At 38.0% G+C, this 26,839-nt stretch overlaps 1 protein-coding gene across 1 annotated transcript in view; it reads left to right on the top strand.

The window, feature by feature from the left end:
- Nucleotides 1–1,348: 1,348 nt before the first annotated feature.
- The window catches only part of znrf1 (zinc and ring finger 1), a 37,154-nt gene continuing 11,663 nt past the window's right edge, over nt 1,349–26,839 (top strand). Inside the window, exons 1-2 of the mRNA XM_082159500.1 lie at nt 1,349–2,342; nt 24,190–24,285. Of these exons, the coding sequence (XP_082015626.1) occupies nt 1,955–2,342; nt 24,190–24,285 (484 nt within the window). The 5' untranslated portion in view covers nt 1,349–1,954. The remainder of the gene's footprint in view (nt 2,343–24,189; nt 24,286–26,839) is intronic.

Below are 26,839 nucleotides of genomic sequence, written 5' to 3'. Positions count from 1 at the left end.
TCAGGGCTGCCACACACTTTTGTGCTTTTCAACTTCATACATGCCATTATAAATATTTGATTTACAGCACAACATGAAATATAAGTGCATAAAGAGACAATAAGTCACTGTCTTCTTTTAAAAAAAGATAAGACACAAGGCAGTTATGATGGTCACAGCCAAATTTGCAGAACAGACTCAGTACTTTGTCATATTACTTCTTTTTATGGACATAAATTATGTTTTTTTGCGCACTTACACTGCATGCTTATAGATTACCCATAAATTATTTTTATATTCTCAAAATGGTCCTAGGTATGACATTGCTCAATGCCCTGAACACATTAGACTATACTGAATATTTCAGTTAAAGTAGTCTAATGTGTTCAGGGCATTGAGCAATGTCATACCTATAGGACCATTTTGAGAATATAAAAATAATAATATAAAAGTTTATAATAATATAAAAGTTTAATTGTGAGATAGGCAGCAGTTGCACTTGAAAAAATAAAAAATAAATCATGTATTTTATGCTAATTTTAAAAGCCTCAGGGGAAGCAAATGTAATAATTTACATCGGTGTCTACGGTCCTGGTTACAAGATCATGCCTCTAAAAGATTTCAGCAAGTTTAATGCAATGCACACTATGATATCAGTGATGTGGTCCATACTTAATTTATGAATGCAGAAATATTAATAAGCATACTGTATTGATTTACCTCGAGCGATACAGCAGAGAGAGAGAGGCTCTGTCTTGCTGGAAGTTTAGGCCTATTGTATTTTATTTCATATTTTTATATTGCAAATATGGATTTTTCCATTTATTGTGATAATTTTACTATCACAATAAATGGTGATTTTATTACTATCACATTCTATCCTTATATTTGCTTTATTTTATTAACACACACACAACTTTGTTCCTATTATTATGTGCGTGTGATAATGCAACATACTAAATAATTGGCAATAAAACAGACGTGCCATAAATTACATTAAATTGCAAACTGACAGAGAAAGATGCACATTTTGCATGCTGTGCCATTTAAACTAAACATGGTTTTCTTGTTGTCTGTCAAATGCCCCTGAGATTGCATGGCTTGTTGACCTAATACACTCGCATTTTTTTGCCCCATTATGGAGATGAAAGACCATTAATTTTATGATAGCAACTCAAGCATGAATAAGGCCCTCGACTGAATGGTTGCAAATGAAAACATGAGGAGTACCTAAATTAAACAATGTCTGCCGGGCCGGCAACGTTACTGGGTCACATCTCTGTCCTCCTTTAACACCGTATTCAGATCACCAAGCGGCTGTTGGAGGCGAGACGTTGTCTGTGTTAACTTCTTAATAATTGATTGTTTGGGCTAGATGTTGTAAATCCATGCTCGCGTTTACAGCACATCTCGCCACTGTTAATCCGCGTATGCGCAGTAACCGCCTCTATTGTCTCGGAGCAGCAGCAGCGCACGGACGGATCTGCGCGTGCAGGGGAGCGGCACACGCTGACCCGAATCTCCAGGCAGACGGAGGGAGGACGAGCGGACCTGGACGTGTACACTGAACGGGCATCATGACTGATGTATTTTGAGTCATTCCTCTTTGAATAAGAGAGAGCCTTCGCATTCAAAGTACTGCGGATGTGTTGTTGCGCGTGGTGATTCTGGGCAGGCTGTCCTGTCAGTTGCTTTTAAGCGGAGAACGTGTTGCGTTTTTGCTCGCGCGAACGGCTTTATCACCCCCTTGTTCCCTCGTGAGTTAAGGTGATTATTGAGACTTTAGGTCCATGATTCGACCAGGAAAATGGGCTGTTGCGTCTGCGAGACACAGCTGTTTTAGTCAGACTTGACAACCGCGGATTTTAGCGCTTGTTTTGGTCGCTTGTTTGAAAGGAGGCTCGAGAAGCGCCGCAGGACGATCCGTGACACCCTTTCCGAGACACCCCCACCCATTTTTAGCGGATACTTTTGGATGGGGGGCAAACAGAGTACGGCGGGGCGGCCCCGGGGTGCTTTTCCCGGTGTCTCGACAGATGACAGCGCGGTGCCACCCTCGGCCCACTTCGGGCACTACCGGCCAGGTGGCACGATGGGACTGCGCAGCCGCTCGGTGAGCTCCGTGGCGGGGATGGGCATAGATCACAGCGCCACGGTGCCCTTCGGGTTTTACACCCCCAGAGGAACAGACACGGACAGAGCAGGAGGGGGGTCTGGCTCGGATCCTGCTCATAACGGGAACGGATACCAAGAAACTGGCGGGGGGCACCACACGGACGGTATGCTTTACCTGGGATCCCGGGCGTCGTTGGCAGATACTTTGCCCCTGCACATCGCGCCCCGATGGTTTAGCGCCCACAGCGGTAAGTGATAACTCAAACTCCGCATTTACTGGGCGCAGTGGCACAAAGCTACATCGATGCCACCACATGTAGTACGGAATATCACTCGAGGGCATATGCTGCTGCTGCTGCTGCTGCTCCAGTTTTCGCGCCGGCGGGAGGGGGAATGCGCACGAGACCTGTCTGACCAACGGCTGGACTCGACTGGCGCGAATCGACGCTTACCAGGTTGCAGCCTGTGATTTTAGAGGGAGGGGGATTCAATGGTTATCATCCTCTTACTTAGCTCGAACCACAATATGTCTCTCCGACTGGGTCATAGTGGTAGGGACATTGTTTCATCCCAGTGACTCGAATTTTTTTAATCACTTCACCAAAAAGATTTGTTCACTGGTTTGTAGGTATGGACCATAGAGTTTATTTTTGTGTGCGAGAAAGTCATTGAATAATTCGCTGAGCCGATTTGTTACATTAATTCATTGTTTCGCGTGAATTTATTGTCACCGACCGTGAAATAAAAATAGAAAATTCCTATTTTTTAAGAAATATTGCTGTATTTATCATAAATGATTAGATAAAAACTAAAAGAGCTGTCAGAGGTGATGGTGACGTTGAAGTCGTGGGACCGTGGTGTAGTTCGTTTATAAGCCTACCTTTAGCTTTTTACTTCTGGCAACTGCATTTAGGCTTCAAATTTGACCAAAGTTGTGTTCATCGATGAAAATGATTTTGATGGACAAAAAGTATCATAATCTTTTGTTGATCACAAATCTTGTCTTTTTGCAATAATCCGAAAGCCTGTAGAAAAACCTATAGGGTTTTTGTCGAGGGAACCAGTGATGCTAACTGGCGAGTGACAACTATAGCAAACGACAACGATCCATCTTTAAACAAGCTTTAGAAAAAAGACAATAATATCCCTATTATTAGCACAAGTACACGTACATCTCGGAGACATCTATTTGATGTCTGCATTTACATCTGCAAGATGTATTTTTTTAGAGTGTTTGCTCGTCTGCAATACGTCTCTAGGACTTTTCCTGTCAGATGTCATATAAACATTTACAAGATGTCTTTAAGATGTTTAAGGTGATTTAGAATGTATATAAAACTGACGTTTTTAGTTTTTACACAGCAGACGCTTTCCAGATTAACAGATTTATAGCAGACATCTCACAGACGTACCTGTGCAGTACTTTGTCACATAATACATTATTTTAATTATATATTGTTATAATTCCACATATTCATAGATCGTTCACACCTTTCTGTTCTTGTTGTGCTCGAGATTATCTCACTTGACAAACTGAACAAACAACTGTCTGTTAGTCAGCAGAACTAAACGTAAGAGATGCGGACCTTTCACGACCAAGATGTCTTTCTCATTCGTTTTGTTCAAGTTATTGAAATTTCTCATTCATTGCTGCTCTGAGCCTTGTTTAGACTAACAAATTGAACTCGTTCAGTGATGCGTACATTCGTTTTAACCAAGACAATGCTCCTTCACCACAACCTGTGAAATCATATTTATGCTATAGCAGTCCTTAAAGACAGGAAAGCACAAAGCAGTCACTTGCATCTTAAGGAAGAGGAAGAAATATGAGTCAGTGCATGGAAGTGAACAAGAACGATTGATTCAGGACTTAAACACCACCACTGGGCTTGTCAAGGCCTGAGCCGCAGCGCTCTGATGTCTTCCAGCCTCAGTCCCTCGCTGCTCATTAAACAAGCCCCAAATGTGGCCTCAAGAGGAAACATGCCAGATGTAAACAATCTCACTCAGTTTTTCCCTTAAAGGTTATTTCACTGACTGCAAATGAGGTTCCCCTTATTGTCAGGGAACGTAGCTCATGTTAGCAGGTGAGGCGTTCAGCTCTGAATGTCATGGTGTGTGTGATTTGGCTTCTAAACAGTGATCACACACAGGTTGCCAGGTTGCTACTGTGAGTTAATGAATGTCACAGTGAACACCGGGGAGGTCAGGTGCCTTTCTAAAGGGTGGGGTTCAGGGATCATGAGGGGAAACTGTTCTTGGAAAATTACTGACTGTTCCCCTGTGTTTGAAAGTAAGACTTAGTAAATAGGTGTATGTTCATGTCAAATGCTTAATGAAATGGGAATGACTCATCTGAAACACTGACTTAAACATACCCACACATTTCAGTCCAGTTCATCTATAATTTAAAACTGCATAAATGTGAAAACTTTTTTCCCTCTTTTAAAAGCATAATTCATCCAAAAATGAAAATGTGGTCATTTACTCTTTCTCATGTCATTCCAAACCTGTATGACTTTCTATCTTCTGTGGAACACAAAAGAATATATTTCGGCAAAACTTGATCCATTAATACTAACACTTTCTTTTCTTATTCTATTCTATATCTATTTTTAAAAATGTAGGTGGTGTACTGCTTTAGACTAAACTGGGAATAGTCACAGCTCTTGTATATTTTTGCCCTATTGTTATTTTAATTGCTTTATTGCTCTCCTCGTTTGTAATTCACTTTGGATAAAAGCATCTGCTAAATGATTAAATGTAAATATATATTTTTTAAATTGTTTTTTTTATTTATATTATTGATTAAAACTGAGTATACCAAGTAACACCAATGACAGTTTTTTTTATTTTTTTATATTGCCTTAAATGTAAAATATCATATATTTTTTGGTTTCGATACTCGTTTATACTTTTATTTAACAACTAGAATGCCTTTCCTAGGTTTTTTCCTCCGATAAAGTGTACTAATCTGTTTCAAAACATTGATCTGTTTGTTTGAGTTTGAGTTGGGCGGGACTATCTGTTAGACTGGCCAATCGTATGGAGGGAGTGTTCAGGAAACCTGTTTGACACTCATTGTTTTTACAATTTTAGTGGCACAGAAACCCCATCTTTTGTTTAACAAAAGCACATTTAGGCCTATGCTTTGCAGTTTTGTTTGAGTTTTTCAGAAGAAACATTATTGTCCTGGATTTGAAACGTAGCCTAAGCGGTAAGCTTGTATAATCTGTAGAGCTATCAACCCCCTACAGGCTCCACAAAGCATGAATGAGGCTGGATTCAATCAGTGTCTTACAAGTTAATTCTGTTTATTCTCACTATGCAAACAAACGTTCTGTTTGCACCAGTGGCTGGCCTACTTGCAACATATCACATATAACTGCTTTATTCATTTATCTCCTGTGTCAAACGTCATCCATGGTATTTACATTAACTTCTTTACAGTGACCATCTTTGGTAATTGGAGTCAATCTTTCTTTCTTTCTTTCTTTCTTTCTTTCTTTCTTTCTTTCTTTCTTTCTTTCTTTCTTTCTTTCTTTCTTTCTTTCCTGGAAGATCCAGTTATTACATTTTGATTTTAAAAAAAGTATGTGGTAAAAAAAATTAATTCATGAATTGTTCTCAATAAGATCATTAGGGTGAGTTTGAATAGGGTGAATTTCCTTCTGAATTTTTATTGAAAATAGATTATATCAGTATGCATTGTCAATATAACACTTTATTAAAATCAATGTAAAACAAACAATACCTATCTGAAACAGAAAGTTGTGCTAGTCTGTGCAAAACTCACTTCCACTCCATTGTATGTTATCGCTATGCTGTTGCTAGAATGATCTGAATGGTTGCTGGTGTTTTCTGGGTGGTTGCTAGGGTATTACTATGATGTTCTGAATGGTTGCTAGTGTGTTGTGTTCTGTCTGGTTGCTAGGGTATTACTATGATGTTCTGAATGGTTGCTAGTGTGTTGTGTTCTGTGTGGTTGCTAGGGTACTGCTAGGACCTACCTAAGTTTATTTGATATTCTGATCCTAGGATATATGATTTTTTTTTATTGCCTGCCAGGAGAAAATCATATTCTGATTGCTTATAAAAGAACTAGCACATCTCCCCTCAACAGACCACACGACTTGAGATGTCACTCATGTTCGTATCACAAACAGTGTGGGACTGGATATAGGCTGGACCATAAGCATGAGCAATAGTAGTGATGGTTTCCTTACAAAGCACCTCTCATAATCAGTAATTGCCTTTGTTTAAAGAGTAAGCACTGGTGATTTAAAGTTGACTAATGGACATTTGTTCATTGGAAGTCATTGGAAGTTGTTCAGATTAAGTAGGCTCATTGTGTTGATAACAGTGTTTAATTTCCAAAATTATTTATTTGCTGATCTTTTTGTCGAAACTATGAATTCCATTCTGCGCTGTCACAGCTGTCTTTATGCTCTAGCTAGTTTGTTTATTTCAAAGCTGGTCCATTGATGTTACAGCTGTAGCGTTTGTGTCGAAGGCTGGTCAACTTATTGAGGCACTCACTCACCTGTTTGCTGCATGCAAGCAGATTAAAAACAAAAGTAATCGCTCTACTAAAAGTGCTCTGTTTAATCATTATTGCTCAGCCATTAGAAAACTGAATAATCATTCACTGGCCTTCGCTCCTGCGTGTTTCCACCATATATATATTCACATCTGAGCTGATATCAGAATGGAAGTCTTTAAGATTATATTTTAAGTCAACATCAATGTTTTAGATTAATTGCAACCGGAATAGAGTGCTACGGTGCTGGTTTCGGTGGAAGTCTTTTAGGAATGTTGGGATTGTGGAACATCTGTGCTGATCTGTCTGGCAGCACGATTCAAGAAATGTAGGTCACTCTCTTATTTCTGCTTTTTCTTTGCCTCACTGGTCTCTCTCTCTCTCTCTCTCTCTCTCTCTCTCTCTCTTATCTCAGGGTGTAATACATTTATGCAAAAACACAGATGCACATACACATGCGCTGCATCTTACTGACACAAAAGGAAGACACAGAGGCCCTGAAAACAAAATCAGACACGCACACCTGGTATTGTCCTCTGAATTAGGGAATTTTGGGTATGCCGAATTATTTAAAAGTATAATGTTTGGTGGGAAATATATATATATATACGTATGTGTGTGTATATATATATATATATATATATATATATATATATATATAGTGGGGAGAACAAGTATTTGATACACTGACGATTTTGCAGGTTTTCCCACTTACAAAGCATGTAGAAGTCTGTAATTTGTATCATAAGTACTCTTCAACTGTGAGCGACGGAATCTAAAACAACAATCCAGAAAATCACATTGTATGATTTTTAAGTAATTAATTTTCATTTTATTGCATGACATAAGTATTTGATACATTAGAAAAGCAGAACTTAATATTTGGGACAGAAACCTTTGTTTGCAATTACAGAGATCATAGGTTTCCTGTAGTTCTTGACCAGGTTTGCACACACTGTAGCAGGGATTTTGGCCCACTCCTCCATACAGACCTTCTCCAGATCCTTCAGGTTTCGGGGCTATCGCTGGGCAATATGGACTTTCAGCTCCCCCCAAAGATTTTCTATTGGGTTCAGGTCTGGAGACTCCTTAGTTGCCCTGGCTGTGCGTTTCGGGTCGTTGTCACGCTGGAAGACCCAGCCACGACCCATCTTCAATGCTCTTACTGAGGGAAGGTGGTTGTTGGCCAAGATCTCGCGATACATGGCCCCATCCATCCTCCCCTCAATACGGTGCAGTCGTCCTGTCCCCTTTGCAGAAAAGCATCCCCAAAGAATGATGTTTCCACCTCCATGCTTCACGGTTGGGATGGTGTTCTTGGGGCTGTACTCATCCTTCTTCTTCCTCCTAACACGGCGAGTGGAGTTTAGACCAAAAAGCTCTATTTTTGTCTCATCAGACCACATGACCTCATCCCATTCCTCCTCTGGATCATCCAGATGGTCATTGGCAAACTTCAGACGGGCCTGGACATACGCTGGCTTGAGAAGGGGGACCTTGCGTGATTTTAATTCATGACGGCGTAGTGTGTTACTAATGGTTTTCTTTGAGACTGTGGTCCCAGCTCTCTTCAGGTCATTGACCAGGTCCTGCCGTGTAGTTCTGGGCTGATCCCTCACCTTCCTCATGATCATTGATGCCCCACGAGGTGAGATCTTGCATGGTGCCCCAGACCGAGGGAGATTGACCGTCATCTTGAACTTCTTCCATTTTCTAATAATTGCGCCAACAGTTGTTGCCTTCTCACCAAGCTGCTTGCCTATTGTCCTGTGGCCCATCCCAGCCTTGTGCAGGTCTACAATTTTATCCCTGATGTCCTTACACAGCTCTCTGGTCTTGGCCATTGTGGAGAGGTTGGAGTCTGTTTGATTGAGTGTGTGGACAGGTGTCTTTTATACAGGTAACAATACTGGAGAACGGTAATGAGTGGAGAACAGGAGGGCTTCTTACAGGTCTGTGAGAGCCGGAATTCTTACTGGTTGGTAGGTGATCAAATACTTATGTCATGCAAAGATTCCGTCTCTCACAGTTGAAGTGTACCTATGATAAAAATTACAGACCTCTACATGCTTTGTAAGTAGGAAAACCTGCAAAATCGGCAGTGTATCAAATACTTGTTCTCCCCACTGTATATTAGGGGTGTCGTAATATAATGGTATTGGCTATAATGGTATATATAATGGTAACTGTAATATTTAAATGAATAGTACTCATTTGATAATATCTCACTAGATAATCTAGCGCCAGTATCTGGTTGACATCCCAACATACACTAGGTGGCGGTGTTGCGCCTTAACGCTGGTTGCCACCTAAACACAAGCAGACACAGCACGCAGCTGCTATTGCTTTGCAAGTTGTCGAACGGACAAGACAATCTACCCACACGCCAAGAAAGTTAGTTCCCAGTGTGGACGTTTTTTGTATTTCGCGAAAATGACTCATCACCCTAGTCTGCAGGACTTGACGATCAACAGTGAATGCAAAAGGGGGCAATACCACCAACCTCTGACTCCATTATCTTGCAGATTTGGCCTCTGTACAGAGAGTAAATTGCAATTATTTTGCTAGTCTCAGAATGGGAAGTGTTGTTAACTGCTGACGCCTTTCTGTGTTTTATTATATTTACATCCCTCTGGACTTTATAAACCAAAAGTGTGCTCATTCGGACAAAAACTTATGGTTTATCATATGTTTACTTTAAATATCTTTAGAGAGCAGTATTTATTCTATGTTTACCCAAAATACGGGGATGTGAGCATTATGGAACGCTAAAGGCCCTAACCCAAATGGTAGACTTAGGCCCTGTCCCAAATGGCACCCTAAACACTTGCGGTCTTTCTACGAGTTCGCAATTTCGTGACGTAACGCCACTTTGACTGTCGGGAAAAGGTCTGCTGCGGAGCTCGCTTCAGTGCGGGCTCGGCAAAAGTGAGCATCCAGGGCGCATATCGACCGCAAAGGGGGCACTCGTGAGCACCCTTCTGAAACCTAAAATGACAAATGAGAACTCCTACGGTCTCATAGACTTAACGGACACGCACGCAGCAGCCATTCTAAGTCCACAAGAGTGCAAGGGCATAGCCTATTTAGGCCCTTTCCCAAATGGCACACTTCATATTCACTTTTTGGTCTTGTCACTGAAGCGAGCTCCGCAGCAGACTTCTTCCCGACAGTCGAAGTGGCGTAACGTCACGAAAGTGCGGACTCGTTGGAAGACCACGAGTGCTTAGGGTGCCATTTGGGACGGGGCCAAACTCCCACATGTAATTTATGTTTCATACATACTCTACGCTGTAGTGCGCCCTCACACAGAATGTCCACAAGTGAGACTCATAGGCGTAATAAAACTTATGACATTCCAGGAAATCCCTAATATGGACAAAGCCTGCATCCGAAATCGCATACTTCCCTACTATATAGTAGGCAAAAAACAGTACAATATTACTCAAAAGAGTAGGCAAAAAGTGGATGACCTACTTGAAGTGTGCATACGATAGACACTTTTCTATCCCATGAGGCCATGGGAGAGGATTTGTGAGTGGTGGTGAAATGACACAACTGATGCTGGTAGGTAATGTGATAAGGCCAACATGGTGAATGCAGTACGTCCAGATTACATTCATACTATATAGAACATACTTTTTTAGCGGTCGTGAAGTAATTACTTATTCAAAATATTCAAATATAAAAAAAATAAGGACCTCCTCAAGAGAGTATGCGATTTCGAATGCAGCCATCCAGCTATCGCTATAGCTGAATAAACTGCAAATAGAGATATTTGGACTGATTCAACATAAAGAGAATAAACACATCATTGCAACAATATATGGTTTATCTGTTCTTCAAGCCATCTCAGGTATTTTCAAAAGGATCATGTAATTAAATGAGTAGATTGTGTCATTATACTCGACTTAAATGTTGAATCAAGTTTTGATTGCACTGAACTTCTACACATATCACCTTCTTAGTGCGTATGGATCATTGTACTCTGCGTAGGGCCCCTATGAATCGGAACGCAGCTACACACTGCAAAGTTGAAGGAGGTCGGCTGTTGCTGTGACAACCCTGTCGCTTGCCACCGCTGTTTTCAGTCTGCAGTCTTACATGCGGCCTCAACAAGCCTGCCACCCCCACAACACTCACACACTCATTTCATCGAGACCCAGAGGGAGGGAGAGAGAGATGGAGCGCCAGAAAGACATTTTCCCCCTGCCCCGTTACTCACACTTCCTGCATGTAGTGAATGACAGCTGCCAGAGCTCCTTCAATGAAGGAGGAGCCGCTAGTGCAAACGACTGGCCAATTAGCAGCGCCTAGCAGACAGTGAGAGGCCATGACAACAGTTTCCATGGAGCGGGGACCAAACCTTGCCATTATACAGCGGAGACCAGCTAAAGATAAACCTGTGACAAGCACAAGCGTGACTTGTGTCACCCCAGGGACCTTTGCGATGTAGTTTTACAATGGTTGCTTCGGTTTTCGCCATTGTGTGCTCACTTCCTTGTCTTTTGAGACCTTACACATTGTTATGTGATTGTCACGCACTATCGACGGGAAAAATATACCCCGTCTTTTCTCTCAAGGGCCAAAACAACATCCTGTAATCAGGAAGTTTACAGAGGAAAACAGTATGTCTGCATCTATAACCACACACACACATAAACACACTGGCAGACACTCCTCTCCCTCTCCATGTCATTACCTCCCTCTCATTCTGCTGTTGCCATGGAAACAGCTGTTCTTTTCTCACTGAAGGTAATAAGTTGAAACTAGTTGAGGAGAGTTCGTTCTGATGTCATGTGAACACGGTTACGTCCATGTATGGGCATCCTGGCCGATCCATTCAGGAGCGATTCAGATGACCGCCGCCGCTGGTGTCGAGACACAATAAGCCTCCTCGCAAACAGCATTCTTTGAGAGCTGATAAGCAGCGAAAACAACATGCAATATTGATTTGTTTTTGTTGCCGCTTTCTATCTCTTTCATGCGCTATATCTCTCTGCACTTTGCATTTAAATGCTTTGTGTGCTCATCTGTGTCTTTTAACCTTGTTATGTTTGGAGCATTGTATTATGTAGTGACAGATCAATAAATCTGAGATTATTTTCATTCTGGGATAACAAGTATCTGCTTGACCGATTGACATTGTTAGTTCTCTCTTGGTCATTTTCAAAATCTGTAATTATTTTGGAATCATTTTGGATGTTGGTGTGCTGGTGTCCCAACCTGGCTTCCTAACTAGCTTAACCAGCAATATATGCACACATATTATTCATATTTTAATAAAACTGATAAATGTAATCTTTAGCAATGTTTATCATTTATTTGATCAAAAATACAGTGAAAACCGTAATATTGTGAAATATGATTACAATTTAAAATTGCTGTTTTCTATTTTAACATATTTTAAAATATAATTTATATTTGTGATGGTAAAGCTGAATATTTAGCATCATTACTCCAGTCTTGAGTGTCACATGATCCTTCAGAAATCATTGATTTGCTGCTCAAGAAAATGTTGAAAACAGTTATGCTGCTGATGATATACTTCTGTATCGGCCATCATTTTAATATCAACGCATCCCTAGTAATCTCACGTGTAATTTCTTGAGCTTCAGAAGAGATTTCAACAATCTCAAACTGTATCTCAGATTTGCCAAGATACCAATCATAATATCAGTCTGCAATCAGTAAGATTTCAAGCATTTCTCATCACATTCTTCTGGGACCACGTGATCAGATCTGTGGTATTCACTATTATTTTATAGTTCAGTCTTTTCTTTGTATAATTAATTAATTTCTGCTAATATGTAAAATATCTTAGCTGAAACATGTGAGAGGGAGTCGACATAATGAAACAACTGTGAAGCTGTGAAAGAGCAACCGGTGAGCAATAAAAATATCCTCTGTGACTGTATGGTATATAAACACTTAAAATTGATGTGTTTGTGTATAACCGACAAAGTGATATGGAGGTACTTGCGCACAAACACACTTCCGCTGAATAAGCTAATACACAACGCCCTCGCAACTAGTGACAGGGAATGCCCTTGACTCGTCTGCTCTCGAATCCGAGGCTTCAAACGGCAAAGCTGCTTGTTGTGAGGCGGCATGCAGACGCAGGAACACTGTCCTGATGGGCACAGCTTTAAAGGAAGCTGTCACGCTGTCTTCTCACTCTCTCGCTCTCTTCCCTCCTTCGACAGTGCTGTGTCACCATGTTTACGTCCTTGTCTCGCTCTTCTCCTGCACTCCTCTTTTCCCTCTGCTCTTTCCTTTCAGAGTGTTAGACTAATAAATCATTATGCCATTGATGAAAGTGATATACAGTGTAAACCAACTGGCAAATCACAAAATTCCATGTACTTTCTCATAATTGCAGAATTGAGTAAATGTGCATAAATTAACATTATATTCTACGTTACTGTGACATGTGAGGCCGATTATTCATTGGTCTGAACTTCAGAGTTAAAAAAGTCCAGTTTTTAAAAATTTGTGAGTAAATTTGTTCTAAATATTGCATAAAATAAAAAATTGAATCATTTTATTTATCTAGGTAGTTGACATAAGAGAAAAATGTAAATTGTATATGCTTTGACTAGTCTACATGCTTTATGATATAAAACATTTCATATATATATATATATCCTTACATGATTAGTTTATATCTGTTTTTCGAAATCTATATACTTCATATACATATGGTCTATACATTATGTTTATCCATTTATGATAGATATATATATATATATATATATATATATTTGTGCTGTAAAATTAATTAATTGATTAATAAAATATATATACATTTACATATACAGTGTGTGTATATATATATATAGTATTATTGCTATTAATCACATCTAACATAAGTGTGTGTGTGTGTGTGTGTACACGTGTGTGTGTATAAATGTATTTATATATATATATATATATATATACACATTATATATTTACAAACTTTTATGTTAGATGCGATTTATCACAAATAATCACGCTAATACTATGTATATATATGTACATGTACTCTACTGTATATCATGTCTATCTATCTTTTGTCTTTCTGTCTGTCTATAATTTGTGATAATAAATATTATACATATCCCTAATTTATTAATAAATGGTAGGTTCCTTTTTGCACAAATTATGTATATCTACTTTTTATAATATAATATGTGGCAATTATACTGTTTACCACTAATAACTATAGGCACACATGTAGTATCTCTAAAAAAAGAATTATAGTGACGTCTTAGGCTTGTAAATCCCACTTTAAACATTACATCATAAAAGGTCATTTCTGAATATAGTTTCTGTTGTTTGCTCTACTGTTTACACAATGAATGTAGCTGTTATGATAACTTCCACTGCCTACTGAACACTGTTTAAATGGAATTTAAAAAAATATATATATATTGTCAAATCAACTGTCTTATGTGGTTCAGAGAACATAATATTTTGAGTTTCTGTTGATTAAACCAATCTTTTTCATTTTATTAACTAAATTTTTTAATTTCAATGAACTTAAAATGTTAAGGCAACCTGGTTGCTTACTTCTTTAAGTTAAACCAACAATAATTTTTTACAGTGTTCTTTCTGTTTGCTGTCAGAGTCATTGCAAGATGTACAACGACATAAACCTCACCTAAGAAGAGCAGACAATGGAGTTCTGCCATAGTATTGGTGCAGATGTGCGTCGGCTGTATCCCTTTTTCTAAACCCAATTGAAGGTCAGGCTGGGAGAAATTAGCTCTGCTTGTCAAGCTTTAACCGAAAAGGGGGAATTTTAATAGCAACGAGACATTAAACACCAATCTCTCTGACTTCAGCGTTAGAGATGGTTCACCATGTCCCCAGAGTAGTTATATATTTTACAGATCAATATTTTTTTAATGAAAGAGGCTGGCGAGTGAAACCGAGCTTTAAAGTTCTGCAAGCAGTGATGGATGTGTGTACCGTGCTAAGCTGCAGTGTGTTATGACAAATGAACGGTCACAGGAAGTCACTATCTTCTGGGCAGTTTCTAGTCAGTCCTGAAGGCGCTTAACACCTTTTAATGGTTTGACCTGTTTTTGTGTGTGGTTTTCTGCTGAGTCATGCAGTGTTTCCTGCTTGTACAAAGGCCTATCTGTGGATATCGTTCCTTTAATCACTTCTGCTTGAAATATCATGACATATTCTTATTTGCTTGATGTCAGAGCACTCTGAATGTAACATTCAAGCAGGCCGCAAGTCACACAGTGTATTTATTAAGACGCTGTGTATGAATAGTCTCAAACAGTTTGTCAGTCGCGCATTGGGTTCTCTCGGCGATGCAGTTCTGTGATGTAATCATCGAGTCCTTTAGAGAGTCATGCTGCTGCTGATTGATTAAGCATCGCTGGTGTCTGTTAATGCCCTCATTGTAATCAACCATTTTGTTTGAATACTGTTTAGGAAACACTGAACCTTTCTGGCCAGCCTGTTAGGAGACACAGATCAATTCTTTGATTGAGAGTTGACTAGGGTTAATATAAAAAATTAAAACAAATGTACATGTACATACATGTATTTATAAATGTATATATGTTCAGTTGTAATCGAAAGTATTCAACCCCCATTGCAAAACAGGTTTATTGGCTAAATTTACAGACTTTCAGCTGTTTGCAATAAACATATAAAACAATAGTAACTGAAATAGCTCAACACAACACATTTTTGAAGTGGTTTCCCCAAATTCAACTGAAAATGAAACAATGACTTCCATAGTCTCAAAATTATTCAACCGCCTGAATAGAATCCCTCACATCAGCACAAATCTGCAAAACAGGTGTTGTCTCAAGCAACTTCATTAAGGGCTTCATTAGTTGCACCAGGTGGGCTTGAGCTAGAACACATGAAATGTCTGAACTGGCTTGGTTTGTTGAGTGTCACGTTTGACTGCATGTTGGTCCAAATATGGTCAAAAGAATGGTCCAAAAAGTGAAGAGAAGATATCATCGCCCTTCACAAACAAGGAACAAGATACAAAAAGATTGGAAGCATAGCCGAAAAAGGAAGCATTCAATGGCTTCAACCAGATTTCTGAGAAGGCAGGTAAAGAAAAGATTTACACCACTACTGATGCTCTGGGGCTGCTTTGCATCCTCTGGCACTGGAAACCTGCAGCGTGTGGAAGGCAAGATGAATTCACTCAAGTATCAGGAAATCCTACAAGAAAACGTCATGCCGTCAGTGAGGAAGCTGAAGCTTGGACGTCATAGGACCTTCCAACAGGACAATGATCCCAAGCATACCTCAAATTCCACCAAGGCTTGGTTGCAGAAGAAGTCCTGGAAGATTCTACAATGGCCATCACAGTCACCTGACTTGAAAGTCTCTGGTGGGATTTGAAGAAGGCGGTTTCAGCACCCAAGAATATTACTGAACTGGAGGCCATTGTTCATGAGGAATGGTCTATGATTCCTCAGAAACGCTGCCAGAAGCTGGTGTCTGGCTTTAAATCTCGTTTGCAGCAGGTCATAACAGCAAAAGGATGTTCTACTAAGTACTAAAGATGCTTGGCATGAAGGGGTTGAATAATTTTGAGACTGCAGAAGTCATTAAAAGTTGCATTTTCATTTGATTTTAGGGAAACCACTTGAAACGCTTGTGTTGAGCTATTTCAATTACTTTTGTTTGATTTGTTCACTCATTGCAAAGAGCTAAAAGTCTGTAAATTTTATAAAACTGTTTTGCAATAGGGGTTGAATAACATTGATTACAACTGTACATTTACATACATTCACAAACATGCTTTTTTATTTTATTTTAAGTTTGTCTTTTTTCTTCTTTATGTTTTTTTTATTTTTATTTTTTATAATTTTTATAATTCATTTTAAAATAATTTCTTCCCAATTTGTAGCACTTTTGGATTTTTTATTTTGTCTCAAAATGTAACTATTTTATCTCCCTGTGTCTCCCAACTCTCTATGTAAAGTTGGATATATAAGCGTTTATGCGCATAAATTATAATTGCGTAGGGCGATATATAATATATGGCATATCTCAACTGCTTGATTGATAAGGCATAGATATTAAGATATTATGAACATTAACATCATGATTTTCTGTAAAGCTGCTTTGGAACAATGTGTATTGTGAAAAGTGCTGTACAAATTGTAATTTGACTTGACTTGATCAATTTCACAAATTATTTGATTATTCAAATGAATCATTTAATGATTTGTTCGCTGAATTTGGACTGATTTGGTTGTTGAGTTTAATTCACTCTCAAGTTTTCTGTAATTTTCTGAAATTCTACACACAGTACTATAATGCTGAATTTAGAATTTAATAAAATGATATATATGACTTGGTGACACATTTAATTGACATCTAAAAGAACCAATCACAGTTCACTCTTTGTAAAAAAAATAAAATAAATTGAATTAGTTTTTTATTATTGTTTTATTTTAAAATATAATTGAATGCATTCCCAAGATGACTGGACACTTTGTAGAATTAAATGTTACATAGTGAAGTCATGTGACTAAATATAGTTATCACTAATAGCAAATGTTTATCATCGTATATTGCGTACTATTTTACATATGGAAGAATTTAAAAAAGCAGTACGCTAGAAGATTTTTAGTTGTCTTTGTTTTTGAATTGCTTCTGTAAATGTTTACTTTTGCTTGCTTTTCTTTGACTTGACATGCTGAAAATGTTTACAATTTCGAAGAGAAAATAGTATTTTGTACAGCGCAACATGTCTTTGAGTCTTGGGAATTTTGGTTTGGAGAGTTTAGAGTCTTGGCATGAGCGTCTGTATACATATTTGACTTCATCTTTGGCCGTGGGAAACGGAGCAAGAACTAAATGCAGAGGTATCATCAAAAATGCATGGAGATGAGACGGAGCAGTCAGCTCTGCTTGAGGAACACGTCAGCTCGGAGGAAGAGAGCCAGGGGACACTTTAACAGATGCGGAGCGTAATGACTCAATTTCAGATATGTGCAGATGCTCTCTGAGTCTCAAGCCTGGATTGTTTTTATGAGGTGAAGCGGATGCTGATTGGTGCTGCAAGTGTAGTGAACAACTTTGATATGTAAAAATAACTTTATAAGTTATTTAATCAGGGTTGGAGCTAAATTCTAGCGCAATGTCAGCCAACTCACGATTATAGCTTCATTATAAATAAACATTACTTTGATGATATATCTGCAGAAAGGTTTATTGAAATGATATTATGTGGTAGATTATCAAAGGTTTACTCACCACGCTAGCATGACGTTCTTCTGGTCTTCTGGCAATAAGCAGCACAAAAAGTCCAGCTAGTGCGCATGTCTTGAACTCGTATAGCAGAAATAATGTTAAAGTTTCCTTAACCCTTTTAAGCTTGTTTTATGATTTGACTTAATCATTCATTTGCAAATTTCGTTAGTTAAGAAAAAAGAGAATGTGGGGAAAAAAAGAAGAAAAAAAAAACACTAAAAAATACCTGTAGACTAAACACGTGCACGTCATCGGCGTTTTCGCAGGTTTGTGCGAAATAACCTTTTCTCAAAAAAAAATTCAAGGCTTGCACCTTGGAATCTATTTCAGGGTTTGCATTCTTGAGGCACTGTTTTGTGCGGATGAGCGGGTTGGAGCGTGTTGAGTGTTTTCTGTTAGAACGGTGTCATGTTAGCGGCCCCTAAGTTAATAAGTAATGATCTTTGCAACGAAAGTGAATCAATCAATCAAAACTAACTTTAGCTGGACAGTAACTTTATTCTAGAGCTGCTGTAAAGCCAAAACAATCTCTGTTACTGTAATTTCCTATTATCACTGTAAAGCTGCTTTGAAACAATCTATATTGTTAAAAGCGCTATATAAATGAAGGTGACTTGACTTGATAAATAACAATGTTGACAGGGAAAGGATATTAAGTTTAAGGGTCACTGCTACATACTATTTACCACATTATAAACGGAGACCCACCCCCAGCACTCAACCTAAACTGGGCCGTGTCTGTACGGCCATATCTCACCCAAAATCAGACCAGCCCTTATGTGAATGTGGCTAAATGTGCCGTGTCTCAGCGCACATCGGGCCAAATCCGCACATCCAAAGCTTAGCCAAATTTAGCAACTATTTAGCCAAACTTAGCAACTATTACTGGGCCAGAGCTAGCTCACTTTTGGTGAGCCGCTGCCAGAACATGGCCGAGTGAGCCGACACTCAGCCGCAACTGGCCCGATTGGGCTGGCTACCTGGGGTCTTTTTGACCATTAGCTGTCCCCCTTGACCACTAAAACACACAACAGTGGCAATTAACCCAAAAACAGACAGAAAGTTCCAAACGCTCAGTCTCCCATTAATGTCCAGGCTTGAGCCAGAGCTCATTAAGACCAACAGAGTGTCTAATTAAGCCACGCACTGTGAGAGCAAGCAGCTGGTCTTCCCAGCAGCCTTTAGGATTGCACTGACTGAGGGGCCCATCGCTCTATTCCAGCCTTTTTACATAAACTCTTGCCCTCATCAGAACCCCAACATTATTTACAAAGGTTCAAGCCATGATGCCTAGCTTCTGAACTTAATATTTTAAATGATCGTTTTCTCAGTTTTAAGCAGGATGCTAATGTACCATAAAAGTAGTCCATGATTTGTGCACTATATTTAAGTCTTCTGCAGTCATACGATAGCTATGGAACAAACTGAAATTTGTGCCACTGAAAATCTTCCCTACTGAGTTTTTCTACATTGTGCAAATTTAAATGTGCATGTGGTAAAACAAAAATTCAACTGACATCAGATTCAGTTCACAAAACCCGTTTGAATGATTCATTCACTCATTGGACTGATTTGATTCTTGAGTTCAATATACCGACTCAATGAATCAGGCTCAGGGTGTTAGCTCACTGGAAGAAGATTGTCAGTGAAAAATGACTTTAGTTTTGGTCTGTTTCTCACACAAAGCAAATTTTTTACTTCTGAAAACTTGAATAATAGTCAAATGGACCACTTGCTTTTGCATCCATTTCAAAGCTTGAAAGCTCCAGTCCCCATTCGTTGCAATTACATGAAAAGCAGCAATCAGGACAAAATTCTAAATTCCTCATTTCGTGTTCCACAGATCAAAGAAAGTCATTCGGGTTCGGAATGACATGAAGATGAGATTATACTTAAAGATTTTTGACATGAAAAGCAAAACCTTTGTTGCTTTTGGAGATGAACCAACAATCCACTTGGACAAGGTCAGCTGAGGTAATTTACAAATAAGTTTAATAAGTCTAATGACTTGATCTCATAAGCTCATTTTCATTATGGCCGGTTTGGCATGAAAGACGTCTGGTCTGTTTGTTGCTGCGGTGAGGCTGCTGTTGATATTTTCGGCGCTATGCGATATTTGCGGTAGTAGAGACAGTTGGCCTCTCTCGCATGTGCGACTCGAGTTCTCTGTGTTGACAGATGGAACCCCGTCGCCCCCCTTTTGTAGCTTTGTTTCAGTGAATCACACCTCATAGGAGATGGGACATCCCTGTCTGAGATTTCCACACCTCCGTTTTCCACTTCAGTCTTCTTTCCATCGCTCTTTCTCTCTCTCTCTCTCTCTCTCTCTCCATCTGTCCCCAAGGAATGCCTGAAAATAGCAGCCTAGGGAAAACTGGGTCAGGCATCATCATGGGTTCCTGGGGTGGGATTTAGAGGTTGGGGTGTGCGCTAAAGTGAAGACGCACTCTAGAGCAAGGGCGGTTCTAGACCGTTTTTAGGGGGCTTTATCTGTCGCCTCAACGCCCCTAAAACTATAATCACCTGTCTGAAAGATCAGGCCAGTATTACTTCAAGTAAGTTTATAATTTTTACGTGTTTTTAAGTCTTATCAGTTTAAACACTCAAGTGATTGTAAGCCATTTAAGCACAAGATGCCGTGAAAGTAACTTAATTCGGTACTTGCGTGCTGTGATAGCTGTGAGCGCACACAGAAAGCCGCCTCTCAGACACACAAAATTCTTATTAGTATTAGTATTAGCTAGTATTAGCTTTTGCTGTGATCCGACCAGGCCAGAAGAAAAATTCATATTTTAGTTTTTTATCTTGTTAAAAGTAATACTTGTTTATAATAATGATATAATGACAATTTGTTAGTCAAACAGTAGCCTAAACGTATACCAATTTGAACTGTACTGCCGAAAGACTGGTATATTATATAATTTATAAAGTGTTTATATTGACTTGGTACCAGTACTGGTAGGGTACTTTTGACTTATTATATATACTGTATATAGTAATATAGTGGTGCCAATTTACAAAGAGGCACCACTTAGGAAATGGTCTCTTGCTACACATTCCCACGAGAACCGTCCCTGCTCTAGAGTTAGAGGTGGAGAGTATCGAACCTGGGTTATATTGACAGATGGGACTGTCTTCAGCCCTACATTAACTTTGTGCCGTGTTTTTACTGACTTTGCATTTTGGCTCTGGTTGGATTCTTATTCTCTCACTCTTTTTTCTGGCATGGCTTTTGTTCATTAGACTGTCTGCACCTGCTTTCTTTTACTGAAGTTCACCCAAAATTATTTTTTTCATCTCTTACACCCTTATGTTGTTCCAAACTCATTTGCTGTTTTGTCTTCCAACACAAGAGTAGACACTTTTGAAGAAACGTTTCCCATCAGGATAGTAAATCCAATTTTTTGCTTGACCTGACAACATTTTCACAGGCCCTACCACATTTTTTGCAATTTTTTATTTACATATGTGCACTACCGTTCAAAAGTTTGGGGTCTGTAAGATTTTTCAAAGTCTAATGTTCAAAAGATTATGTTGGAAACAGTTGTGCTGTTTAATATTTTTGTGGAAACTTGATAAATTTTTTCAGGATTTTTGATGAACATAAAGTGCAAATAAACAGCATTTATTTAAAATAGAAATTATTTGTAACATTATAAATGTCTTTACTCTCACTTTTGATAAATGTAATGCTTCCTTGATGAAAAAAAATATAAATTTCTTGAATTTCAAACTTAACTTTTGAATGGTAATGTACATTTATTTCTATTTTTGTATTTAAAATACATTTTCTTTACAATTTTACGTTAACAGTTTTTTTCTTCAAAATAAGAACATTTGCACCAAAACTGGAAATCATACTATTATGTCACTCCATATCTTCATAAACATGCTTGGCATATAATGCAAAGCATTACTTATTGATTTGTGCTTTTCAGTACATTCCTACTGATGATTCCAAGACTATTTTTCCAAGACCAAGTCTTTTCATCCAAACAGGCTTGAATAATTAAAGACAGAATTTTTTTAAAGACAGAATGAACTATTTTTCTGTAATGCTATTGCTTTTTTCTACCTCATTTAAAACAGAAATATCAGCAGAATTCTGAAGTTAACCAGAGATCTTATCCTGCTTAAGTTTTAGGCTGCTCCCACAGGGCAAACGACCTGTCTTCACCCTAAATAATTATCAACATAAGCACTGAAATGGTGTAAAATTTCCATTAATTAGATTTAGAATTACAATGCCCCTCTCAAACCGAAGCTCCACATCTTGAACAAAGAGAGATTCTCTCGGCGGAAATCCAATCAGGTTTTTCCCTTATGTTTACAACTTCTAAAAATCCACCCTCCAGGCAATTATGAAACGGCCTCCTCTTCAGTCCACTTTCCTAAACTCGAGAATACTGCAAGCTACTTGTAGTATCCACCAGGGAGTTGTACAGTTTTGAGCCTTTTCTGCAAGGTCAGGCCCTCATGTACAGTACAGTTTCAAAACCACACCTGCACCTTCTCCAATAAAAGCCCCCAAACTCACCAGCCTGCTTTTTATAAGCCATGCTGACATGGCAAGTTTTCAAATAGTTGGTGAACGTGAATTCATTCATCAAAGTCTGGTAACGAAACAACACCTTTTGCTTGCTACTTCTCACCCTAGAGTTCAATGCATTGGGAAACGTTGACACGAATCTTGCGAAAAGGCCCGTAGGCTTTGCTGTCTGTTCAAAACAAGGACTTTGGGCATCACGATGGGATGTACGGTGCCAAACAGAGCCTCAATGACCTGCCGCTGCGTCTGTGTTTATGAAGGACACAGCCCGGCTCAGTGGGATGAGATTCAATGTGTGAATGGCTCTCTCTTTCTATCTTCCCCTCTGGGCGTTCGGTTGATGTCAGAGGAACAGGATGTTAGCCGATGCTCCCTTTGGTTGTTGATTTGATGCTAGTGTTGCGCTTTATCGCATAATGGTAATGGACTAGTCAGGGCTTCCGACTGTCTAAATAGTTACATTTCGTGAGCATTTGTACTGTTGATCTGTATAGAGGTCTACAAAATGTGAGAACAAAAATGATCCATGCTTTTTTGGGGATTATTTTATACTATTAAAGCATATTATATTACTCTAAACTGTATGGACATTGCAATACAAAACATATATTTGAAGGCAAATGTAAATATTTTGTAAATATAATATAAATATCTGTATCATATCAGCCGATATTTATGAATTTATCGCCATTGGTCGCTGTTGAATATTTCATTGTGCAATACTCATTTCCAATAATTTTACATTTAGATGACCTGCCTGGTAAACATAATAATAATGAAATAACACTGTTAAAAATGAAGAAAATTTGATATCCATTTTTTATACAGTAGATTATTACGTTGTGAAGCCTACATTTTCTCAGCATTTTTATTTTTAATGTACACTACCATTCATATGTTGTTGTTTTTTAAAGAAAGTAATGCTTTTATTCAGCAAGGATGCATTAAATTGAAGTTAACAGTAAACACATTTTTAATGTTACAAAAAATCTATTTCAAACAAATGCTGTTTTTGAATTTTCTACTCACGAGAGAATTTTTTTTATTAAGATTAAAATCGTAATATTTAAAAAAAAAATAATATTAAGCCGCACAACTGTTTTCATCATTGATAATAATAAGAAATGTTTTTTAAGCAGCAAACCAATGATTTCTGAAGGATCATGTGAAACTGAAGACTTGAGTAATGATGCTGAAACATTACATTTGAAAATATATATATTAAAAAAAAGTTTTTAAATTATTTTAAATTGTAATAATATTTCATAATTTTACAGGTTTAATGTATTATTATTATTTTTTTTTATAAATAAATGCATCCTTGGTGAGCATAAGGGTCTTCTATCAAATAAATAAATAATTAATTACCAACCCACAAACCTTTGAACAGTGGTATATGATTGCACTGCTCTCATATATGCTAGTCTAAAACTCTTAGGATGCAGGTAAGGTGTGTGAAACTAATCCCAGGCTAAGGAAACTGAATGTTTGTTTGCCGACACCAGCCTAACATGAGCCTTTTGTAGCCGCCGATGTCATAATGACATTGCTGAACAAGTGACATTGATGTATGTGTTTGTAAAGTGTAAGTTTAAGTTAAAAAAGCTTTGTGTCAACAAAGTGAGCTAAAGCATTTGCAGCAGGCCGATAAGAACACAACATGTTGCGCAGGATTATGGCATTGGCAGTCATCAGACTGCTGCATCACTGTCACAGCCGATTCTTGACGGTTCAAGAGTTCTGACGATGCCGTTTCCTCTTTCCTTTCCAGGATTTAAGTGTCCTGTCTGCTCCAAATCAGTGGCATCCAATGAGATGGAGGTTCACTTCATCATGTGTCTGAGCAAGCCCCGCCTCTCCTACAACGGTAAGACACGCCCTCCTGTTATTCCTGCACATTTTACTGCTCTATAACTGATGTTCCACTACTCTCCTCCTTTTTGTGTGTCGTTGTATCAGTTTATCCTTTCGTTCTCCATTTCATTCTTGTTTGATTCCATTCTGGGGCTGAAAAGAGTCTGTGAACCGTGGATGGACCCCTTGGTCGGTCTCTCTCTCTTTTTCTGTTTTGCCGTGGGAAACCAAGGTTACCACTGTATATGACATTTGTCATCCATTTTTCCTCGCTTTGCTTTTTTTCTTCTTCCTCCATCACTCTCATTTGCAGTTTCAAATAATCTGTAGGCTGTCAAATTACAGTCATTTTTTTTTTCAAAATATTCCTCTATTGATTTTTATCCCAGCCATGTTTGATGTTACTGCTCATATTATCTTAATTTGCATCACATTTAAGTTCTGTAATATGATGGATATCCGAGTAAAACCGAATGATATTAGATTTTTTTCCCATTGGGTTTTCATTGATGCAAATTCATCAATCATGCAAAAGTTAAATGTTAGGCTATATTATTAAATATTAATATTATTTTTCCCATGGTTACATCAGACAAAAGCTTGTTTCAGAAACAGAGAAACATTTTTTTATATAAATTATATGAACAATTTTCTTATTTAGAATAATGTTCAATTAAACCAGCATTTTTTTTAAATAGGAATGAGGTCAGCTTTGATTACATTTTATCTTTTATGTTTTGGTTAACTAATTTAAAGTCTTAAGGTCAAATATATATATATATCTTATTTATTTAAATTTTTTTATTATCTTATTTAACAAATCAATTCTATAATTTGTTTATCTTGTCTTATCTAAATCTTAACCTTTTGTCTGTCTTATATAAAAATCATTTAGATTTTTGTTTATTAATTTAATGTTGCTTTCATATAAAAAATTATTGAAATTTAAATTTTTTAATCAATTGTATTTAATTACATTTTTCTATTATCTTAAAATATTTTGTATTATTTTTTATCTTATTTTTTATCTAAATTCGTTTTTTAAAGAATTCTATAATTTCAAGAAGAAGCGATGGCGCTACATTGACAAGCAACACTAGCTCACTATTGATTCTGTGAGCTTTTGGATCAGTCTGTCAAGTGCAGCTTTGCAGGAAGGTGGCGGCACACATGACACAGCTCTAGTGACCCGATGACATTGGTCTCTGCTTGTAACAGCTGTGTTGGGTTGGATGGACGTCCGACTGAGGGACAGCTGTCCAGCTCAGCTTGAGCTAAAGGTGACCAGTAGTGATGCATCTGATTGTTACCGTTGTGAGATCATCTTTCTTCACAAAAACATTTGTATGTTTTTAATATATTAATTCAATTCCTTTTGGTTAGGCATTTTGTCAGTAATTAATTGAGCAAAAAGGTTTTGAACTTACATGTACTTTTAAAAGTAAATTAATACAGGTTATTAGGGTTATCAAACGTACCGGTTTCAGTCGGTACTAAAAGAAGTTGACGGTACCAGCATTTCCGCAGTATAGGCTATAGTACCGAGTATATTCGGTAACCGCTGATAGACGCTGCTTTCAAACGCTCTCGTTCCTGTTTGAGCGCTCTCTGAGCGTCAAAGTTTAGTTTAGATTTTTTTTTTGGTCTATTTAGTTTTTGTTATTTTAGTACAATGTAGCCTAAATGAAATGATACATGTTGTCTTGGCAACTAGCTGAAATAAAATAAGTTTACTTTTTTATATTTTTTATTTCATTTTTTTATTTCGGTCTATTTTATTTGAAGTAATGATAAATTTTTTTATGGTTTTAGTTTTAGTTAACAATAATAACCATGTGTAAACAGAAAGAACTGTAGCTTTTCTTGCGTGTTAATTAGTTTTTCTTCTATTTAATACCTTGTTTTATTATTTTGTCACTTACTGACCCCACCATGTTCAAGTTGGTGACATTAACACTCTAGAACACACTGCAGCTAATCTTATTTCCCACAATGCACTCTGTCCCATTGTCAACTTCAGCCAGTGACAGTCACACGTCAGCAGATCTGCTCACTGTAAAACCCGCTCTCTATGAATGCAGTATGTACACTTTGCTCGCCTTTTGACGCTACGGTTTGTGCCCGCCAGCCCTTCATTTCTCTATGAACTCTAATCCACCCCAGTTTGTATTGATCCAGGCTGGGAAATAACCCTGGACTAATGCTAGATGTAACATTGGACTAACCCTGAACTAATACAGTACATGTTTTACCTTTAGATGAGATGGTATTAGAGTTGAGGGTATTTCCTGTACCTGGAGATGGCAAAATACTTTTTTGATGTTCAGCATGAGTTTCTGAGTTTTTCTGAGCTTGCAGTCACAAAATAAGTGCTCAATAATTTTTTTGACTGATTCACTGTGTGATGTTGAATGATTCTCACTGAATAGTTTTATCCGTTATGTGATAATGCTTTATTTTTTTGTTATTATATAGTTACTTTTTTTTGTATTAAAAGTCAGGAATAATGTGTTTAAAGCAAAACTCTAAGTGAGACATTTCAGTATTGTTTAAATTAGATATAATAT

This window comes from Leuciscus leuciscus, assembly GCF_965113295.1.
Source record: "Leuciscus leuciscus genome assembly, chromosome: 25".
NCBI classification, from domain to species: domain Eukaryota; kingdom Metazoa; phylum Chordata; class Actinopteri; order Cypriniformes; family Leuciscidae; genus Leuciscus; species Leuciscus leuciscus.
Note: the sequence above shows the minus strand (reverse complement) of the source record. Positions and strands in the feature narration are given on the sequence as shown.